General features: G+C 44.5%; 1 protein-coding gene across 7 annotated transcripts in view; it reads right to left on the reverse strand.

Moving 5' to 3' along the window:
* LOC121875733 (protein PALS2-like) overlaps positions 1 to 21,316 on the reverse strand; it is an 80,750-nt gene that overhangs the window by 30,182 nt on the left and 29,252 nt on the right. For all 7 annotated transcript variants that reach the window (XM_042380391.1, XM_042380389.1, XM_042380390.1 and 4 more), the window contains one exon: positions 20,362 to 20,483. In XM_042380391.1, the coding sequence (XP_042236325.1) occupies positions 20,362 to 20,483 (122 nt within the window). The remainder of the gene's footprint in view (positions 1 to 20,361; positions 20,484 to 21,316) is intronic.

Raw genomic sequence — 21,316 nt, forward strand, 5'->3', positions numbered from 1 at the left:
TCACCTTGTGTGTGTGTGTACCTGAGGCTCACCACGTAGGAGCGTCCACTGTGAACAATAAGAGAGAAAACTCCACGACAGTGTAAGTGGAGGCCCAGCGATCACCTGCCTCCTCCTCCTCCTCTTCCACCATATTGAAGTCAACCGTGAACACCACAAGTCACCTGAATTTGGTAAATTTTTCACCTAAAAATCAACAATATAAACCTAATCAAATATTATATACAGGTAATTCGTGAATCTCCTGAAGAATCTCCACTCTAGGTTATTTCACCGTAAGATTAACCACTGTAACACTATTTGAGGGAATGATGTTAGGTTAGGTTAGCGTTGGGGTAGAGATTCTTCAGGTGATCCTTATTCATTATATTTTTTTAAAAACTTCATGGTAAACTCAGACTTGAACATACTATATATCTCTATTATCTCGTATTTTCACCATTAATGATAAGAAATACTAAGTGCATATACGAACATTTAAATATACAGTATGTCCACAAGTAAATATTTGGATATACACACATTTCCTCCATGGTGTAGTGTAAGGCTGTGAGGTGTACTATACGGTGGTAGGGCGCGTGACTGAACGTGAACAGGGGGGCTTTATTGCCACACACCTTCAAGGACAAAACCTCCTGAACTATAACAACAAAGCAGAGACATCATACCTTCCAAGATAATTATTACAACTGTACAACAACATGTTACTTGATCATTTTATTCTTCACTAACGACTCGTCTCATCGTATAACGTAACATAACATAACTAAAGAAATTGTGTAATACCACCAAACTCGAAAATCCCACTGCGTGTGTGTGTGTGTGTGTGTGTGTGTGCTTTATCCTCTCCTGCAGTGGGATTTCAATGGTATAATAACATCTTTCAATATTCCGTAATTAATAAACTGTATTAAGGAGTGAAAAAATTCCACTGTATAATATATTACGTGGCTGTTGCTGCGTAGTTTTAACATTACCTATTAGACGAGTTTTTAGGTCCCTAGTCAACTTCTCTCGCCTTGGCATTTTGATATGGCCATTAAGAACCCCCAGCCCGCTACACCTGTGTCCCGCAAGTGTGTCTACATATTGCCGGGAACCTATCACCTGCTCGCTCCCTCCCTCCACCCACCCCATCTAGATCTATTCCCTCAGTTCTCATTTTGTGACCCCGCCCTCCCTGTCACCCATTAACCAGGGAAATGGTGTAAAACGGAGGTCTACACTCAAAATATCGCACGCACGCACGCGCGCACGCACACACGCACACACGCACACACACACACACACACAGAGCTTACTACAAATTCATGCACTCCTTCAAAGTAACAAGCTCTGTCATCCATAACACCGTCACAAATGCTTGAAACTTTGGCAGGTCTGGGTGATATTAGCGTCTGTGAGAAACCCTGGAAGTTGTAGGAGAATTTCTATCTCTTCAGAAATCCTCAAAATGTATCGCCGGATTCGGGGGAGGGGGGGAGACATAACTAACCACGAACGGACCACAGCCAACAAAACATCACTTGACTTCGGTTACTCTGTTTAGAAACGTGAAACATTTTTAAGTAGATCGGTACACCAGGAACCAGAGAGACATGCCAGTATTTTAATAAATATAAGCAGGTCGTCAGCCATGGCTCGATAAGGAAGAGAATCGTCGCAAGGGCTGTAGTGGCGGATGGAAGGAAGACAAAACAGCTCCAGCACAAGCAGTCCATGTGCATTTAAGACCACACAGCAGCCCACAGTATACCATGACAGACACACTGGGAGGTTGCGTCTACACCCCCCTCCTCCCCCCATCCCTGGTGTAGTAATAAACGGCGTCGTGTTTCTAAACAATGAGACCCGATTTATCTCTAATAATATTACATTAATCAGGACTTTTACTAAAAAAATAGGAACAAATCAGACGGGTGGGAAAGCTACAGCTTGTAAACATCAAAATATCAGAAACAATCAAACTTCGTTGATTAAAATATGATTCAATTCTTTATTACGATAAGATTTGGGATCGGTGGCGAGTGTTAAACCAGTCCTTTGTCTGTAGTGGAGACCTCTTTATGCTACGAACAACAACTTGCCCAGGCGTTACGAGCAGCGAGCATCATACGCATTTACGCCTCAGAAGTACTCCTTACAATAACTGCACTCAGGGGCCTATTTCTTCCTTGCCTGATGATCATGCACCTGTATTTATGGAACATAAAGCTTCCTTACTATGTAATCAAATAGGCGTATTCCTGTCTCAAAAAGGTATTGACATCGTGAACAAACTGAGTGGAAGTCGTGCGTGACAACTATACGAGCCTGAATCTTAGGAGGAACCAGTGACGGAGACAAAGGGTGTTACGTGCAGTGCATGTGACGAGCGAGGTGACGGAACACGGGCCGTCACATTTATGCTCCCTACCTGCACTTCATGGCACCTGCTTGTCTCTCAGGACCGTGACGCCAACGAAGCGTCGACGCTCCTACCGTGACGTGTTGGTGCAGCAGAGACGTCGATGACACCAGCTGCTGCACCACCACCGACTGTTGCTGACCTGCCACCCACCACCTGTGTCTGTTCTTGGCAATGACCTAACTTTGTGTGTGTGCCAAGAATTCTCCTGCTGCCAAGAAAACGCATCTCTGTCTGTCTGTCTGTCTGTCTGTCTGTCTGTCTGTCTGTCTGTCTGCCTGCCTGCCTGCCAGTCTCTCTGTCTGTCTGTCTGTCTGTCTGTCTGTCTGTCTGTCTGCCTGCCTGCCAGTCTCTCTGTCTCTGACTATTACTGATGCTGGTACAATGCAACAAAAACACACACAGATGATGATGATGATGTACGGAGACGGGTGACAATATATACTCCTACTAATTCTATTTAGGATTTACATAAAAAGTTACAAGGACAATGACATATTTTCATTAATAAAATATATAAGTGCAATAACACCCCAGTACTAGTATACTTTAAGTGCAATAACACCCCAGTACTAGTATACTTTAAGTGCAATAACACCCCAGTACTAGTATACTTTAAGTGCAATAACCCCCCAGTACTAGTATACTTTAAGTGCAATAACACCCCAGTACTAGTATACTTTAAGTGCAACAACACCCCAGTACTAGTATACTTTAAGTGCAATAACCCCCCAGTACTAGTATACTTTAGTGCAATAAATCACCAGTACAATCCTTTAAATACATTAACTAATCTGAAGAAAAAATCAGGTCCTAAAGTACGTTAATTAGCTCAGAAAGTACGAGTTATCAGAGTACATTATCTACTCTTTAATTATAACTACTTTGAATACCTCCATCAGTAAGAGTGAAGTTCTCAGAAAACATTAAATTAACTAAATAATTCGAGATTAACAAACCACAACAAACCCACCAGTTAACATACCACACGAGCTCAGTTGCCACATACCGCCAGCCACACTGAGGCAGATAATTCCCACAATTCTTACCCAAGACTCTACCTTATAATATACCTGCAATACTAATGAGCTCACAGCCACTTACAGTTAAACATGTCCGTGTTCAGGTATAATTATAACGTTACATTATTAGCCTGTCTAAAATTGCATTCCATTGTCTTAAGTTTCAAAACTTTCAAGCAAATTTTCAAAATATTTTACCTAGGGATTTAAACACCCACCCAAACCTTATCTCTACCTAAACTAAGCTTAACTAACCAACTCTACCTAACCTAACCTTCCCTCCCCCAGGTAGTATTAGAGGTGTTTAATCATCAGATGAGATGCTCAAGTGCCTGATAGTAGACGTGACCCCCCCCCCCCCGTTCAAATGGTTAAGTAACCCCACAAACAAGCCCACCATACAACGAATCAGGATAAGTGACACAATAACCATGCAACCAATCAGGACAAGAGGTACAATACCCACTCCCACCACACAGCCAATCAAGACACAGGACACACCACAATCACGCCCATTAATCACAGTAATCCCCTATGAAAAAAAACAAAACAACAACAACAACGGTATACATATCGCTAAGTTTTAAAACACAATGCTTTACCCAGACTCTTCCCAATCAAGAAAAGGTCGAGAGCTTCACCAAGTCTGAGTCCATATATCAATGACGGACTCAGCGTGTTAATAACTTTCACAGACACACGGTTAATAAACAATCGATCGACAGTTTCACCATCTCAGAGTTAATACCTATGACTGGATCAACAACCAGACAGTTCCGGTCCCTAGTCACCATCACCACCACTCTCGCTAACACACAAACCCCATTTTGCAATCAAGAATGCAGCCCATGGCGGTACTGTGTCCTAGAGGTGTGTGTGTGTGTGTGTGTCATCATCACATGCGAGGGGCTGGCGGAGGGAAACAAAAGAACAACAGCGCTTCTGGTCATCGTCGCAGTCTTCTTAGTCAGAAAAAGTCGTCAGTCTCACCTCCCCCTCCCTCCCCTATTCTCGAAAGGTAAGAAGGAAAACAAGACGACACATTTGCACTTGCGGTTGTCGTCGTGGTCAATGGAAGTCGTCAGTCTCCCACACCCCGAGGAAGTCGAGGAAACGGGAGAAGAACAAAACACAAGTAAATGCTCATCGTGGTCGCTAAGTAGCTGCACATCCCCCTAGGCGGTGAAGTTGGTACACTACAACACGTTAAAGTCGCACGAGTTGCCATTTGTAAAGAGCAACACACACAGACACATTAAATTTGCCAAATTTCTGTCTGTCTGATGTACCGAGAATATAACACCTGTCGAACTATACTGCCTGCACGATACTCCCAGGACCACCCAACCTTACAGGTCTCACTATCTACCTACCTGTTTAAATAACCATCTCATCACATCTACGTATCCACAGACTTTCGATATCTACTGTTTTGATATCTATTTACGTCTCACATCTACTGATTAATCTACATCCATCTACTCTTCAACCTTTACCTACTTAAACGTCTCATCAATTAATATATCTACCGATCTACTTATAAGGCAACCATTTATTTATATCAACGTATATTTATTATGTATTCGTCCATTATATATTCATTAAACTATATGTCTAATAGAATCTATCAACCTAACCATAGATCTTAAAACTCCACACAATTCATTATTCAACCAAATTAAATGAACGAGGCTCACTTAACCTCACAGAAAACGAGAAGTGATGTTTCGTATTTACCTATTGATGAAATCAAGGTCAAACTGAGAATTCCTCGCGCATTTTCTACAATAAGTCATTTATCATGAATTACCTTCGTATTTCTCACGGTTCCACGGGGATACAGATAAATTAGCAAGCCTCTGCGATACTACGATACCACTACGATAATTTACAATAGAAGTACCAAAGAAAACGCCCTCTTGGGTATCAAGACATTTCTTGTAAGAGGTGGATATTACCGGAATTGGGGTATGTCCAAGAGGGTTCAAGGATTGTCCTGCTAAGGTTAGGGTAAAAATCCTAGCTTGTTATGTTCGGGAAAGGGGGGCCCAACCAGGATCTTTCGAGTTAAGAAGGTTTATCCTGATAGCTCTAGCGAAAATACAGCTTATCCTGTTGGGGTCGGGAAAATGGGACTTACTCTGGAGGGTTCTGTTATCCGGGCATACCCTGCTGGGTTCAGTGAAACGGGGTTTGTCCAGCAAGGTTCTGTTATGCGGATTTAAGTCTTGAAGGTTCAAAATGCAGGGTAAAGCAGCACTTTCACTGGCGTCAGAAAACAATGCACGTAACACAACCAGAGATAGAGACACTGGTGGAGCAATGCACCTTACAAATCCAGTTAGGGAGGTGCACCTTGCACAGCCACACAGACGACGTGAGAACAGCATCCTCACAACCCCAGAAAGCGATAAAGTACAATGCTTCTTACACGGACAAGCACAGAAAGGTTGAGTATAGGGCCTAACAGAGCGACAAAGAGCGAGGTTCACGGGGACACGTAATAAAAGTCACAGAGAACGAGATTTGAGCACCACACCTCACACTGCCAAAGAGGTAACTAGAGGCGAGGTTGAGTGTTGGCTCATACACACACAGTGCTGCCATTACCTGTCCAGCACTGAACCCTCCCATCCGGTCTGGACACCCTACTGGTTTAGTTCAGCTGCCGTAACTCCGTTATCAAGGTGTCACGGCGTTATGTAGGATAGATCGGGTTTCCTCGTACCTGTGACGCGTTCAAATCTTCCGCCATTAGTCATATTCATTGTTTTCACATTCTAACGAACATTGTACTGTAGTATTTTGTCACTTTGAAGTCGCAACAAAGCGCTTTACGCACTTCCTCCAATCCCTGCAGGCTACCTGCTCCCTGCGTCAGTCGCGTTAGGGAGTGGCAAACACCCACCCGACGGGAGAGGAAATGCTATGGACGTCTTCACCATTTCTCTATCATAACTACAGATTTATTTTGTCGACAAAAATCTTCACGCTTCAACCTTGGAGAAATTTATAGTATAAATGACTTACCTGCCCTTATTGAGGCGTGAGAGGATGTGTTGAGTGTACAGAGTGTTAACAGGAGTCAGGTATATAGCGTGGATCCCAGCACAGTACCCTGCTTTCTGCCGCACCTCACCTTAGCGCCGAGTTAGCTGCGCCAGGTGAGATGCCAAGTCTCGCTAGATGTGTCTCCTCTTTGTCGCGTTTTTATCACCATACGATTGTCACACAGCGGTAATTCAAAACGATGAGATATATATAATAAACAATGTTTAATAGAAAGTCTACATAATTATTAACATGAATATGCTGCATTTCGGTAGACTTCCGTGTAAATTAAATTTGTGTTGATGAGGGGTGGTAGCATTTCACTGTCTGGCGGAAGTTACCAACTAAATGATTGTGGTTAAAAATTTCCTTCAAATAATCGCCATCTTGGGTCTCCTATACACACTTTAAATATATGAAGCTTCTCACTTATTGTGAACACAACCACACGTCATACCACAGTAACAGGAACAGTAAATTCCTCCAGGATAGGAGATGTGGCACCACTGTACCTCAGACGATAAGTGATGATCCCCCAAGGTGTTTGAAGAACTTTGTCCTCACGGCATAAATATTATATAAGTTGTTCAAGAAAAACTATTCGTGAATTTTGAATATCCCAACTCTCCCAACAGATTAACGAGACCAAGTAAATGTTACCATTTGGACAAACCAACAGCAACTTGAATAATTACCGTACTTTAAAAAAAGAAGATTTTAGAGAGCGCGCTCCTCGAGTTGCTGTGACGTCACGCTGACCAGTACGAATCTGCGGAGTTTAATTTTTTAAAGGGACGAGAGAGGGGCCGTAGAGCATCTTGGGTCCATCTTGGGTTTAACTAACGTAAACTACGTCTCACTGGTGCTCGTCTAGTGATACAAAGAAAAATATAATTATATGAATAAAAACTCTTACTAAAATTCGCCAAGTAAAAAGTAAAAGTAAACGAACATAAGCGTGATGACATCAACACTATTATAATCTGTGCAGGTTCTTCCCTTGTCTCTTCCAACAGGGCGGAGTGAGAGGCTTACAGGTGTAACGTTTTTCATTAAGGAATCATCACACCCTTGCTTGACGGTGAGAGATTGATGTCACTACTTGATGGACAAATTTTCACCATGGGTATAGTAAATTCAAAAGTATTTGCTTATTCTTATTTAATAATAATAATAATAATAATAATAATAATATTCTAATTCACCAATAATTATTATTTAATGGTTGACTTTTGATAAAACGGAAATAATTCTTGCCTTCAGTAAGGTAAGCATGATGGAAATCCCAGGGAGGGAAGTAAGGGAGTGTCCCCTGCTCGCTCCCTCTCTCACATGTGACTTGTCTAACCAAACTTTTCACTAAAGAATATCTAATAAAGATACCATCTCCTGTCTTCCTTACATAATCTCGCCCAACCTCCGGTATCACTTTTACTGCCGCCCACTGCCTTCACTCCCGCCCACTGCCTTCACTCCCGCCCACAGCCCAGGTGACCGCCCAGCTTGATTGGTCCGTCCGGTTGAATGTGAGAAACCGACGCAGCGTAACAAGTGACACTGACGCGACAAGCTCGAGTAACCCGCCACCACCACCTAACTAACTACCCGTGACCACAACTACCACCATACAGGCCACCACCAGGACGCCTCTGTGACTGAGTTATGACCTACTTGGAGGAAAGGAGGGGGGGGGCGAGAGAGCCAATCGATCGTAAGTAAACCAGTACAGTACAGTACATTTATTTTGTGGCGAGAGGTATGTAGGAGATGCCAGGATAAGAATATGTGTTAGGTGTGTGATGTGAGCGGCACCTCATACTCCCTCATAAATGACTCCAGATAAGTTACTCAACATAATAATCTCTCTATATATATATATATATATATATATATATATATATATATATATATATACATACTAGACACTTGCTCATAGTTTAATTACCGTGGGTGTTGTAATTATTTAAACATAATACATTAATACAGTATACGCAGCTCACATTTATATAAATATTACTGTCTGTTAGAGGGGGCTAACACAAATGTTAACATAACAATTATTCCTAAAAAGGATAATATCGTTAAAAAAAATCATAGCAAAGGTCACCCATACTCGGGCCTCGGGCGCCGGGTAGAGACGTGACATTCCAGGCATTTGCAAGTGTCGCCAAGCTTGAGCCTGGAGTCGGACACCATCTAACAAGGTAAACCCTGACGTCAGGTACAACTGTGAAACGGAACCATCCAATAATATTCCTACAGCGTTTCAGCAAAACTAAGCCAAATTTTTCGGACGAGAAGGTAATTTTTCTTTTCTGTTTCTGGCATACACTGCCGTCGGACATTACTCTGAGAGAGAATCATCATCCAAGAAACATCGTGAAAGCATTACTGTAATGTGCATCTCACCTGTATAAAACCGCCAATACTCTGATATTAGTATCGTGTAGGGAACACCTCGTCTTATCAGAAAAACCAGTCCCGTGGCGTTTAACACTGCGCACATTTCTAAAAGGAAATCTTAATCCATTAAGTAGGAGGTCATTAGGTATAATGACGGTAACGCAAGCAATGACAACGTGAAAATTCTCCCAGAGACAGGAGCATCTGGCAGAGGACCTACTGCCTCATCCTAGTCGAGGGAGTCGCAGTCGCCCTAGTGCTGGCTGTACTAACGTGCGACTGGCCCGAGGGGGGTGACGGCCGCAATGAGGGCCGCTCTCCCTCTGCCGTCAACCATTACATTATTGTCACTGGAATAATTCAGGTTAATATCTTTTAACTACAGTGTGTATAACGAGAGTGAGAAAATGTGTTTTACATAATTTCTTGAATGGTAACTTTTATTTTGTCAAATATATATATATATAGCCTATATATATATATGTATATATATATATATATATATATATATATATATATATATATATATATATATATATATATATTATATATATTATATATATTATATACTTCGCTGTGTATTGTTTAAGTGGTATTGTATAAAAATAGAATTTGTAACAAAAATATCCCCCTGAGGTCTATATAAAACTACCGCTCTTCAAACTAAGCTTTTCATTATAATTATGTCCTCCATAAAGGTCGCGTGTGACAACTCCTGATACGTTCCATAATAATCAGGAACCGATTACAACTAGCAATTTGGCAGCCAATTTGATTACCAGAAATTTATATAAACATCAGTACAGTATAAGAGTATGTTCCTTGGGCTGATTAAAGTGTTTGGAGACAACGTATAAACAAATTAACCGGGAATTTACATTACTGAACATAAAAATGTATACAAATTAAATTAAACTGCTAAGTGAAAAGTTAAAAACACAAAGACATTATTGAGAAGGTCAAGTCGCCACAACTATTAAATTTAAGTCAGTCTGCCCTCCGCTTTGGGTCGTTTTCTCTAATCAATGCACCAAACAAGGATTTTGCGCCACCACCGCATCCTTGAGGTGTTCTGTGTAGCCATAATATTATTAGGTTTCCACTGTTAAGCCCAAGTTGCATTATAATGAGTGTGTATTTATCATTTACGAGTGCATATACAATTATACATACGCTACAGTATTCGGGTGTGTTCGTATGTTTGTGTATCTTTTTATTTTTTTTAGTAAATACCAACATTTTTCTTTTATTGGTACGCACCTGTGTAAGAACAAAGAAGTACTCTATTTAATTATCAAAAGCAACCACGTGGATTCCAGATTAACAAATATGAGCAGGAAATTCAGAGGAGTTTGTGACGTCAAATTTACGTCACAGGTGTCAAGAGCCAATGAGAAGGTCGATATTTTTATTTATCAGGGAGAGGGTGAGGATACGAAACATTAAAAGAGGAAATATTCTGAGGCTACTGAGTAAGGCAAAGAATTAATAGGAGGTGGAAATGTAAAGAGCATTTGGTGAGGAAAAAAGTCTTAGCATTAGATTAAGAACGACATGTAAGACAGGATACTCATACAAAAAAATAGTTTCTAGATTACTTGAAGATTAGCCCCCACCTTTATTCACCTGGTGATTAAACACCCTCAGGCTATGTGTGAGGTTAGGTTAGATTTGATTAGGTTTGGTTAGGTTAGCGTTTGGGACTTTGGGTGGGTAATCTTAAGGTGATCCACAACGCGAGAATATTTTCCCCTAGACTCCCTCCCATCATGCCTGAGGACTGGGCAATTTTCACTTGAGTCTCAGAGGGGTGTGAGGCTTCAGGGATAATGACTTGGGGAAGAGCCTTCACATGGGCGACCTAAGCTTCCCAACCTGTCCGTCAGACGAAGATTTAATAACCCTCCAACCAAGGGCCCTAACATAGCATTAACCATCCAACTAACAAAACCTTAACCAATCAACTAAGGACCCTCACACTACGTTCGCCACCCACCTAACAAGACCTTAACCACCCATCTAAGGCTCCTCGCTTGTCCTCTGATGGTGTGGGTGCTAGAACTCGGACGCCTATTAGAGACCCAAGTTACCCATTGTCTTGCCACGATACAAGCAAAATATTCCTGCTCAAACTCTCTCTGATGTTTTGGGGAGGGGAGTCGGTGTGTGGTGGGGAGGGGGGGTCGGTGTGTGGTGGGGAAGTGGTCGGTGTGGTGGGGAAGGGTCGGTCGGTGTGTGGTGGGGAAGGGTGGTGTGTGGTGGGGTGGTGGGGTGGGGGAAGGTGTGTTGGTGGGGTTGGTGGAAGGTGGTGGGGAAATGAGACAGAAGAAGAAGAAGAAGGAAAGGGATGAGTGATGTGTGGTGGGGAGGATGGAATGAGGGTGAAGAGGGGATAATGAAGAGTATCTTGAGGGGGTGGGGGAAATAAGGGTAAAGGGTGTGTTGGGGAGTATGGGAGGGAAGGGAATGTGTGAGGGAAGAAGAAGAAAGTGGTAATAACAGAGGAGGGGAAATGGGGGGGGGAGGGGATATAATCATGGAGGAATAAAGAAAAGGCAGAAAGGGTAATGCAACAGTCTGGATTAACATAAGTTCTTAAGGTAAAAATTCTCGTAATCGGAATGTTAAAGACGCATCTAACGGGCCCACGTCCAATATGGCCTTTTACCTTAATGAGATACGTTCTCTTGACACCAATAAAGGGATAACTTTAATGTAGGAGACTTTTGTTCAATCTGACCCAGGAGCTTCAAGATTTAAGTGCCACAAGAAACAGTGTCTAACTGCCTCCGAGTCACGGTGCAGTTTGGACTCCATTCTGACTCCCACACTGTATTATAATAAAGTGAATCACATGTAGATTAGCCTCCCTATATTTCAGCTTAATATTAACCACCTTAATGCTGACCAACCTTAACCTAACACAACTTACAATACCTTGAAATAATCCAACCTAACTTAATCCCCCAGGTAGTGTTAGTGTGTTTAATCATCGCTGCAAATCAGCTGTGTGTGATGGGGAGGGGGGGGGGTGGGAAGCTTCATGTGATCCGCTACAGTGAGTCAGGTAAATGGAGAATCATATCGATACCTACTCGGGTAAAAAAACGTCAACTGACGAGCCTTTGAGAAATCAGGTCAAGACTCCGTGTTGACCTTGGACTACAACACCTGCAGGAGGCTGAAGGGCATGACTGAGTGACATCTAGTGCCCTGGACCTGGAGTAATGTTGTATGTAGGTTCAGTCTTGTTTCCGTAAATAAACACACACACACACACAAGCATAGGTACAAATACACAATGAAAAACATACATACATACATACATACATACATACATACATACATACAAGTAATGCTTTTCCTACACACTTACAGCAGTGAAAGGATTTATAGAGTTTTCCACGCGAGGGTAAAGATGATGTTTCGTTCCTTGGTGTCCTGCCCCAACCTCCCCGCACCGCTCCGTCCCACACCACCCCACCCCCACTTAGATCCTCTGACGTGAACAAGACACTGGTAGCTCTTCCAACTTAGTGTCACGCCCTCACCACCACTAACACCACACACCATCACTAACACCACACACCATCACCACCACCAACCACAACTACCACCACCAACCACAACTTCTACCACCACTAACCACATCATCGCCTCCCCCAACAGAGTCACCGTCATCTCCCACAAGAGGCCACATTGATTTTCGCCCCTTCGCTGCTTCTCCAGTATTAGGCGACAGAACGAGCCCTCCCTCCCCCGTAGTTACAAGACTTCCCCACGACCTCGTCATCTCTTAGCTCGACGACCCCTCCCGACCACACATGAGAGGTTCTCGGCACGACCTCAGGGACGGCGTCTGGAGGTGGCGGTGCCGTGGGTCGGCTTGACAGCCTTGGAACCTTAAGACCGGCCAGAGAGCATTACTGCCTTAACCAATGTTTTGTCGATATGTGAAAGAGGGAGTTACGTGTGGGAGAGAGGAAATGGTGAGAGAAACAGGGTTGAGAGAAAGAGAGAGGAGAGAGAAATAGAGAATCAACATAAACTCATTTTCTGTGATAAGATAACAGTCTCGTTTCCTATAATTGGCAAACGCTGTCCAGTTTTCTGTAATAAGATATGTGGTCCAGTATTCAGTACTATGTAATAAACAAACGTAGTTCCGTTTTTTTTTTCATAACGAACTGACACGGTCCCATTCTCCCCGCTACCAAAAAGTGGCTCGATTACAATGCTCTCCAATTCCAAGAGATGAGACAAAAAATCCACTTGGCAAAATAAAAAGATATCTCTTAAGTTTACGGTTGAGCAGGAACAAGCCATTGAGTGATATATACTAAATGATTCATAGCAGTCAATGGTTCGTTACTCGTAGTACTCAAAGGTTCGTTCCTTCGAAATACAGACATAATTCAGAGATTTGTTTTTTAATCGTCGAAGCGTCATTAACTTGGCCTCAAATACAGGGTACCAACGAACACATGAAGATTACATTATGGACAAACTTCGTCTCTCTCTCTATCCTGGGCTTTAGAGATAAGGGTGGGCGTGGGTGGGAGAGGCGAGGCAGTGAGAGCCGGTTTCAGGCAGAGAAGAGAAGAAGAGTGAGAGACGGTGAGGGAGAGTGAGAGGCGGCGAGGGAGAGTGAGAGGTGGTGAGAGAGAGTGAGAGGCGGTGAGGGAGAGTGAGAGGCGAGGAGAGTGAGGAGGCAGGGAGAGGAGAGAGGCAGGAGGTGAGAGAGGTGAGGGGTGAGGAGAGGAGGGAGGAGAGGAGAGGTGGGGAGGAGAGTGAGAGGCATGACCTCACCAGGCTCCAGCCAGCACCACCAGGAAAGACACCGCTGACGACTGCCTCCCTCACCCACCACCCATCCTCACCACATCCTCCTCACCCACCACCACATCCTCCCACCCACCACATCATCCTACCCACCACATCCTCCCACCCACCACATCATCCTACCCACCACATCCTCCCACCCACCACATCATCCTACCCACCACATCCTCCCACCCACCACATCCTCCCACCTACCACATCCTCCCACCCACCACATCATCCTACCCACCACATCTCAACTCTATGAAAACATTTCCTGACTGAGTAGCAAGGACAATTTTCTCCCTCACACCCTTGGCCTGCTCACGCGACAACCTCACCACTGTATCCCCACAAGTTCACACACACCAATCGCACCTTACTTAATCTGCTGATAACCGATCTCTTTGTAACCTCTTGTGGCCGATGGTTTAACCCTTTGAGGACGATAGCGTAACCCTTTGAGGACGATAGCTTAACCTTTTGAGGACGATAGCTTTACCCTTTGAGGACGATAGCTGAAGTCTTTGATGACGATAATTACCACCACTTCTCCTCAAAGGGTTAAGTGACCATCTTCCTAATACTGTCACCACGAGGGAGTTGCACCATACCTGGACGCCATTCTTAATTAAAACATGTACTGCGCTTCTATTGATGTTCCTGATTACAAAACAAACAAAAATTCTACTTCTGATGGAGGTGGAGGTGAGGAAAGTCATGGAGGAGAGGAGAAAGTTGTCGAGAATGGAGGGAAAGTGAGAGTGAAAGTGGAGAGGAGTGGAAGTTTCAGTTAGGTGATAGATGGGGTGGAAGAGGTGGAGGAGTAGAGGAAAGGGGGAGAAAAGGAGAAGAAGTAGGAGAGGGAGAAGAGGAGGAGAAGGAAAAGAGGAAAAGGAGGAGGAGTAGGAGATAAAGAAGAGGAGGAGGAGGAGGATAAGGAGAGAAAGGTGAGGTGGAAGTGAGGGAAAAGGGGAAGCAGAGGAGGAGGAAGAGTATTAATTAGAAAGTGGTGGTGGAGGAGCAAGGGGAGGGGGAGGAGGAGGAAGAAAGATAACGGTCGCATAAAGGAAGAGCAGAGGTAAGAAAGGTGACGGTCGGCGAACGGGAGGTGAACGGGTGCCATAAAAAGCTTTACGAGAAGCAACAGGACGCCCTCGGGAAATACCGGATAAATATTAAGATGCTGAGAGTAAACGTGATACTTGTAAATACTGTGTCGAGGGTGTGTGTGTGTGTGTCTTTCCATGCCTCCCTCCCTATATCCATCTATATATACCCACTCCCTCCCTATATCCATCTATCTCCACCCACTCCATCCATCTCATTTATCTCTCCCACCCATTCTCCCTCCTTCCCCGCAAACCTTTCATCAAAAAACCTGCAACTTCACTCAGTCATCCCAAGAAAAAGTCACTCAAAATCACACGCTGCTGAGAATGTCGACGCGGTGTGAGGTAGAGGCGCAATGATTATGTGAACTTTTAAGGCGTCGCCAGCCACTTGACCCAAAATGTGGCGTGGGACGGGTAGTGGGAGGGAAGGAGAGGAGGAGAGAATAGTGGCTGAGTGGATATAACACTCGTCTTCTGTCCAGAGAGTCGTTGGTTCGATAACAAGGACTGTTAAGAGTATTATTAAATTATCTCTAAAACTAAATTTAAAAGGTGTTAAAGCAACCTACACTGCGTTCAAATGGTCCGGTGGAAGGAGATTTAAAGCTCTTTGGTCCATTGCCAGTTATTTTCAGGCGGGACATCACTAAAACGCACCGACCTGATTGGCGAGTGATGATGTTTACAGATGTGACGTCACCCTCATGTAGGCCTCATATTGGCTAGCGATAATGTTTTCAAGTGTGACGACAACTTCATCCTTCCCTCTGATTGGTCAGCAAATCAACATGCTCGAATCTTCTCCACGACGACATGTTTTTGTGCTTTTAACCCTTGACTTTTGCACAGACCTTGATCTTGGCAGTGTTGTGCATGGTAACACTGGGTAAAGATTCTCAAAGGTTCATACAGTACCATCAATATGTCGAGTAATTGAAGATGAAAAGATGTACAGTCACCCAAAAAAGTCCTGTCGCGAACCATGAACTCCGAGATTCAGACACTTGAATCCGAAGCATTTATGGACAGAATAATGTATCAGTGTCTACTGCTTCGGGTTCACGAGCCTGAATCGTGGTTCGCGACAGGACTTTTTTGGGTGACTGTACCTAAGTGGTCGACCTAACATGAAAAATCGTATCAATGAGATTCTACCTTACTAAATAGAGTAGTTTCATTAGCATCGACGAGGAAACAAAATCAAAGCAAAAAATCGCTCCAAAGCTGATTCATGTTAAAATTCCATACTAACTGATGTTGAGTGAATGCATCTGCAGTCGAGTCTATGTAACTAATACTAACCTGGAAATTACTATTGTTATTTAGCATAATTTAATCAGTTACGTATATTCCTTGACCTTCAGTTACGAGCAAAAGTCCCTCCCTCACGTGAGTCACCGAGAACCTGGATCAAGGAATATGAATGTCACACCTCAACTGGCAACAATGAACGTTTCCGCGGGAAGTTGTGCACTTTACGTGTCGTTTACCCTTGGCTAGTGATCTTGGCATTGAAGACGTTACGTATATGTGCCAGTCATTGTTCAGTTCAAGGTCTTGTTGCTGTCAGGTCAATCGTTTGTTTTTCTCTCGGTTTATTTTACCAGTTGTGTTATTTTACCAGTTTGTCTCGCCGGTTTATTTTACCAGTTTGTCTCGCCGGTTTATTTTACCAGTTTGTCTCGCCGGTTTATTTTACCAGTTTGTCTCGCCGGTTTGTTTTACCACTTTGTCTCGCCGGTTTATTTTACCAGTTTGTCTCGCCGGTTTGTTTTACCACTTTGTCTCGCCGGTTTATTTTACCAGTTTGTCTCGCCGGTTTATTTTACCAGTTTGTCTCACCTCTATTAAACACCAAACAGCTAAAGTTGTTTCTTGCTTTACCTACATAGTTATATATATTGTTCTATTACTAGTAAACAAGGTAGACACTTCCAATATTTTCTGTGTTTACTCCCGATATTTACTGTAAATACAAGAAGGCAAATAACAATGTAGGTATAACGAGAAACACCTATATTGTTATTGCTTGTATACCCGCACTGTCTATATATTGTAAACATGCACGGTCTATGTATATTGTATAACTGCATTCTCTTTCATACTTTCTCCTGTTTCCCTCTTACTCTCTCTCCTCTTCCCCTCTTTCCCTCTCCTCCCTCCCTTCCTCTCCCCAAGGTATCCGTCAACACGCCCCACCCCCTTTGTATGTTTATCTTGGTCACCTGATCCGCTTCTGTACCTGCCTCTTAATTACCACCTGACGGCTTTATTACCTAAAACTCTACACCAAAACAAACAACGAAGAGTTCCCAGGTTAGAGAGAGAGAGAGAGAGAGAGAGAGAGAGAGAGAGAGATCCTAGCCGCGAGAGCTGAACGAATACCAACATCCTCAGAGGAAATCATTCACATTCAAATCTTAATACAGAAACAAGATAGGTACAGTTATTTCCTAAAGGTAACTGTACCACAAGACCCCATCAACTGTAATGTGGCTGTGGGTTTTTTGTATGATTATTTCTGGACAGAGGCGTTCTCTTAACCCAAGACGAATACTACAATAATCTATCTAAACACAGACAGGCAGGCGTTTAACTCTCTTTCCGGTGTATCTACTTAAGTGAAGGCCAACTGATGTATCACTGTACGTTGATGTGAAAGAAACGGGTAAATTTTACTCTTTTTTTTTTCACAATGGTTGTAGCAGTAAGCGCTTATCGGTGGTGTGTGTGTGTGTGTGCGTGTATGTGTGTGTGTGTGTGTGTGTGTGTGTGTGTGTTTACATCATTATGGCTGGTGGGCCAGATGTACCCACACGCCGATATCTCTCACTCCACCACACGTAAACATATCGTCCACCCTCACACCCACCCCCACAGCCACTCCCACACCCACCGTCACCCCCACACCCACCGTCATCCCCACAGCCCACACATACCGTCACCCCCACACCCACCGTCATCCCCACACCCACCGTCACCCCCACACCCACCGTCACCCCCACACCCACCGTCATCCCCACACCCACCGTCACCCCCAAAACCACCGTCACCCCCACACTCCACCGTCACCCCCACACCCACCGTCGCCCTCACACCCACCGTCACCCCCACCGTCACCCCCACAACCACCGTCATCCCCACACCCACCGTCACCCCCACACCCACCATCACCCCCACACCCACCGTCACCCCCACACCCACCACCGTCACCCCACACCCACCGTCACCCTCACACCCACCGTCACCCCCCACACCCACCGTCACTCCCCACACCCACCGTCACCCTCACACCCACCGTCACCTCACAACCACCGTCACCCCCACAACCACCGCCACCCCCACAGTCCCCCCAGACCCAGTAACCTACACACCCGCCCACCCCTACCCTCAAAAACACCACAAAATAGTATCCACACCGTAAAGACTACATTAGTTCTAACATCTCCAGCTACGAGAAATATTCAACGTATGATCCTTTTGAGAATTCGGGACCCGGCTTATTGCACACTGCAGAATATAATACAATACTGCATACGTCCTGTACAGGCAGAGACAGATATTGTGGGTTTACAAGTCTTTGACGCGTACAGATGGTGACTCAGTGTCTCATAGCCCCTAGCCGACACATACAAACACACACACACACACACACACACACACACACAGGTCACAGTTTTATTACCTGACGTTCAAACATTTTATAATACAGATGTGATTCATCCGCTATACAGGGATAAACAAACCTCGGTACCTAACACTCGTAACTCAACCCGGATTCACAATGGTACGCAGATTCGTGTTTTCCCGCATGACTGAGAGATGTGAGAATGTATCAAAGTGACTCACTCACATTAAGACACAAATATGGAGGGTCAAAGCAGTGTCGAAACTGTGCTACGAATTTCCCTCAGTTACGGGAAAAAATCAACAAAAGAGAATCATTGAGAATCAGAAACTGTGTCCCTGAAACTCGTACAGGTGGCGGAGGTGATGTCGATACGGGAGGGGGAGTTGTTTATCATCATATCAAGAGAAACAGGTCTGGCAGCCAGGGTTACTCTGGACTGGTGTCTGTGTGTGTGTGGGGTGCTGCACGTCGGGTGACCACGGGGCGGCGGAACTGGTCTAACCACAAGGGAAGAGGATGAGGCAAGCAATTGTTAAGGTGTGTGAAGCAGTCAAGGTCACCAAGAAAGGGTGCGTGGGGGAAGTCTTTGTCCCACCTTGAGCTGTGTGTCACATGAACCAGAGTTCGTTCGGTCCATGAGTCGTACAAAGCCATCCTTCAAGGTCTACTTCCATAACTCAAGTGGTCCTCGGTGTTATCCTGGCGAAATTGGGAGCTGTGTACCTCCTTCCTCTCGTACCTAACTCCCTTCTTGTTCCCTTTAACCGTAACTATCCCCGCCATCCTCTCCCTCTCCTCCTCCTTCTCCCCCCATCCGGCCAGTCACTCAACCCATAGCCTTGGGGCGAGTTCTCGCAGCCTGGCGACGTTGTAATATTGTGAGGTTGAGGACCGCGGCGCCACACATACAAGTGCTGCTGTCGCCAACCATCGTACTGCTACCACCACCTCTACCACCATCCTACCACTACCACCCTTCCATCACCACCACCATTCCACTACCATCACCACCATCCTACCATCACACACCGGACCGTGTCATACAGGAAGCTCTTGATCTTATCGTCGATCAGTGTATCACGTTTTAAGCTTGGGCTCTGTGCCAGTCGAGAGAGAGAGAGAGAGAGAGAGAGAGAGAGAGAGAGAGAGAGAGAGAGAGAGAGAGTTAAATGGTGTAAACACGTTTCTGAGCTTACACACATAGAGAGGGCGAAATCCAAGACTACAAGCAACACTAACAAGACTTAGCGGAGAAATAATGCCGGATTACTCTGGCAGGTTCAGTGTTAAAGTATATTGGATTACGCGGGAGTGTTCCTCTGGCAACAGGTCAGATACAGCACGTAAACAGAACTTTCTAACATAAAACAAAACATCTATAGATTCTACACAGTCGACTACTAACTTAAAGCACGAGAGGAAGGAAAGTAAATCGTAACCCAATAGATGCAGCTAAAATGTAAACACCATTTTTCATACCACCTCGTCAGGACAAACAGAGAAATGACTCAATTAATCTGATATATCAAAATATTTCCCACCTGTCGATAGTGCTGACATCTAGTGGTAAAGTTCTCATTTAACATTTCGGGAGATTTTAATGTTTTGTTTTGTTTTGTTTTTCAAGTTTTAAGGCATTTTGGTGTAATTCTTATGAGCGAGATCCCACCAGTAGACCAGCGAGGACATGGAGATGACTTATGGTGATGAAGGGCAAAGGGTGACTTACCTGACTTACCAGAACACGAGTGATTTAACCTCAGTAGGGTGAGTCGAGAGGGACGAGGATGAAGCAAGAGTGACTAGGGTGAGACAGGAGGGACGAGGTTAAAGCAAGAGGGACGAGGGTGAGACAAGAGGGACGAGGTTGAAGCAAGAGGGACGATGGTGAGTGAAGCAAGGGTGACTTACCTTGACGAGGGACTTCATAATGGGGGAGTCCATAAGACCCTTGAGGAAGAGCAGGTCGGTGTGGTGGGCGTGGGCGGTGCCGTTGAGCTCTCCCATCCTGGCCACCACGTGCTCGTACGCCGCTGTCAATACAAGACTCATGAGTTACACGTATATTACATGGTATTACTCGACAACACACACACACACACACACACACACACACACACACACACACACACACACACACACAGAGCACCATCGTGACATTAAAGCTTCGTTTTTTTGTTAACACCGACTAAATATTTACCGCCACCAACACTAGTATTTGGCACAGAGTATTAATTAAAGGTGACCAGCCATCCACCGTACTCTCTAAAGTGGTGGCTGGCCCGACGTTGGTAGTGTCTGGTCCGACGGTGGTGGTGTCTGGCCCGACGGTGGTGGTGTCTGGCCCGACGGTGGTGGTGGATGGCCCAAAACAAGGAACAAAGATTTTGCCAACTCGTCACATGTGAACAAAGGCCGCATGAACCACCATCGTCTCTAACCCCATCCTTCCTTTCCCTCTCAATCGACCTCTATACTATCCAAACCTTTCCATCCCTACTATTCTTGTACCTCCCTACCATCCCATCTTTCCCTCCCATCCCAATTTACTTCTACCAAACCATCCTTTCTCTCTCTCTCTCTCTCTCTCTCTCTCTCTCTCTCTCTCTCTCTCTCCTTCGTTCTTTATCATTTTTCTTCCTGTCCCTCTCCCTTTCGTCCTCTTTCTGCTTCTCTTTGGCTTACTCCTTATCCATCTATCTTTCTTTTCATCACTACTTCTGTCAAATTCTGTCCATCTGTCTACACCTGTCTGTGTGTCTCTCTTCCTGTCTCTACTCCTCTATCTTTCCTTCTTTCTTTCTCTGTCTTTCTGTTGTCATCCTATCTGCCTGTGCCCACCTGTCTGTCTGTCTGTTTGTTTGCG

The sequence above is a fragment of the Homarus americanus genome, unplaced genomic scaffold, assembly GCF_018991925.1.
Source record: "Homarus americanus isolate GMGI-L3 unplaced genomic scaffold, GMGI_Hamer_2.0 scaffold22250, whole genome shotgun sequence".
Taxonomy (NCBI): domain Eukaryota; kingdom Metazoa; phylum Arthropoda; class Malacostraca; order Decapoda; family Nephropidae; genus Homarus; species Homarus americanus.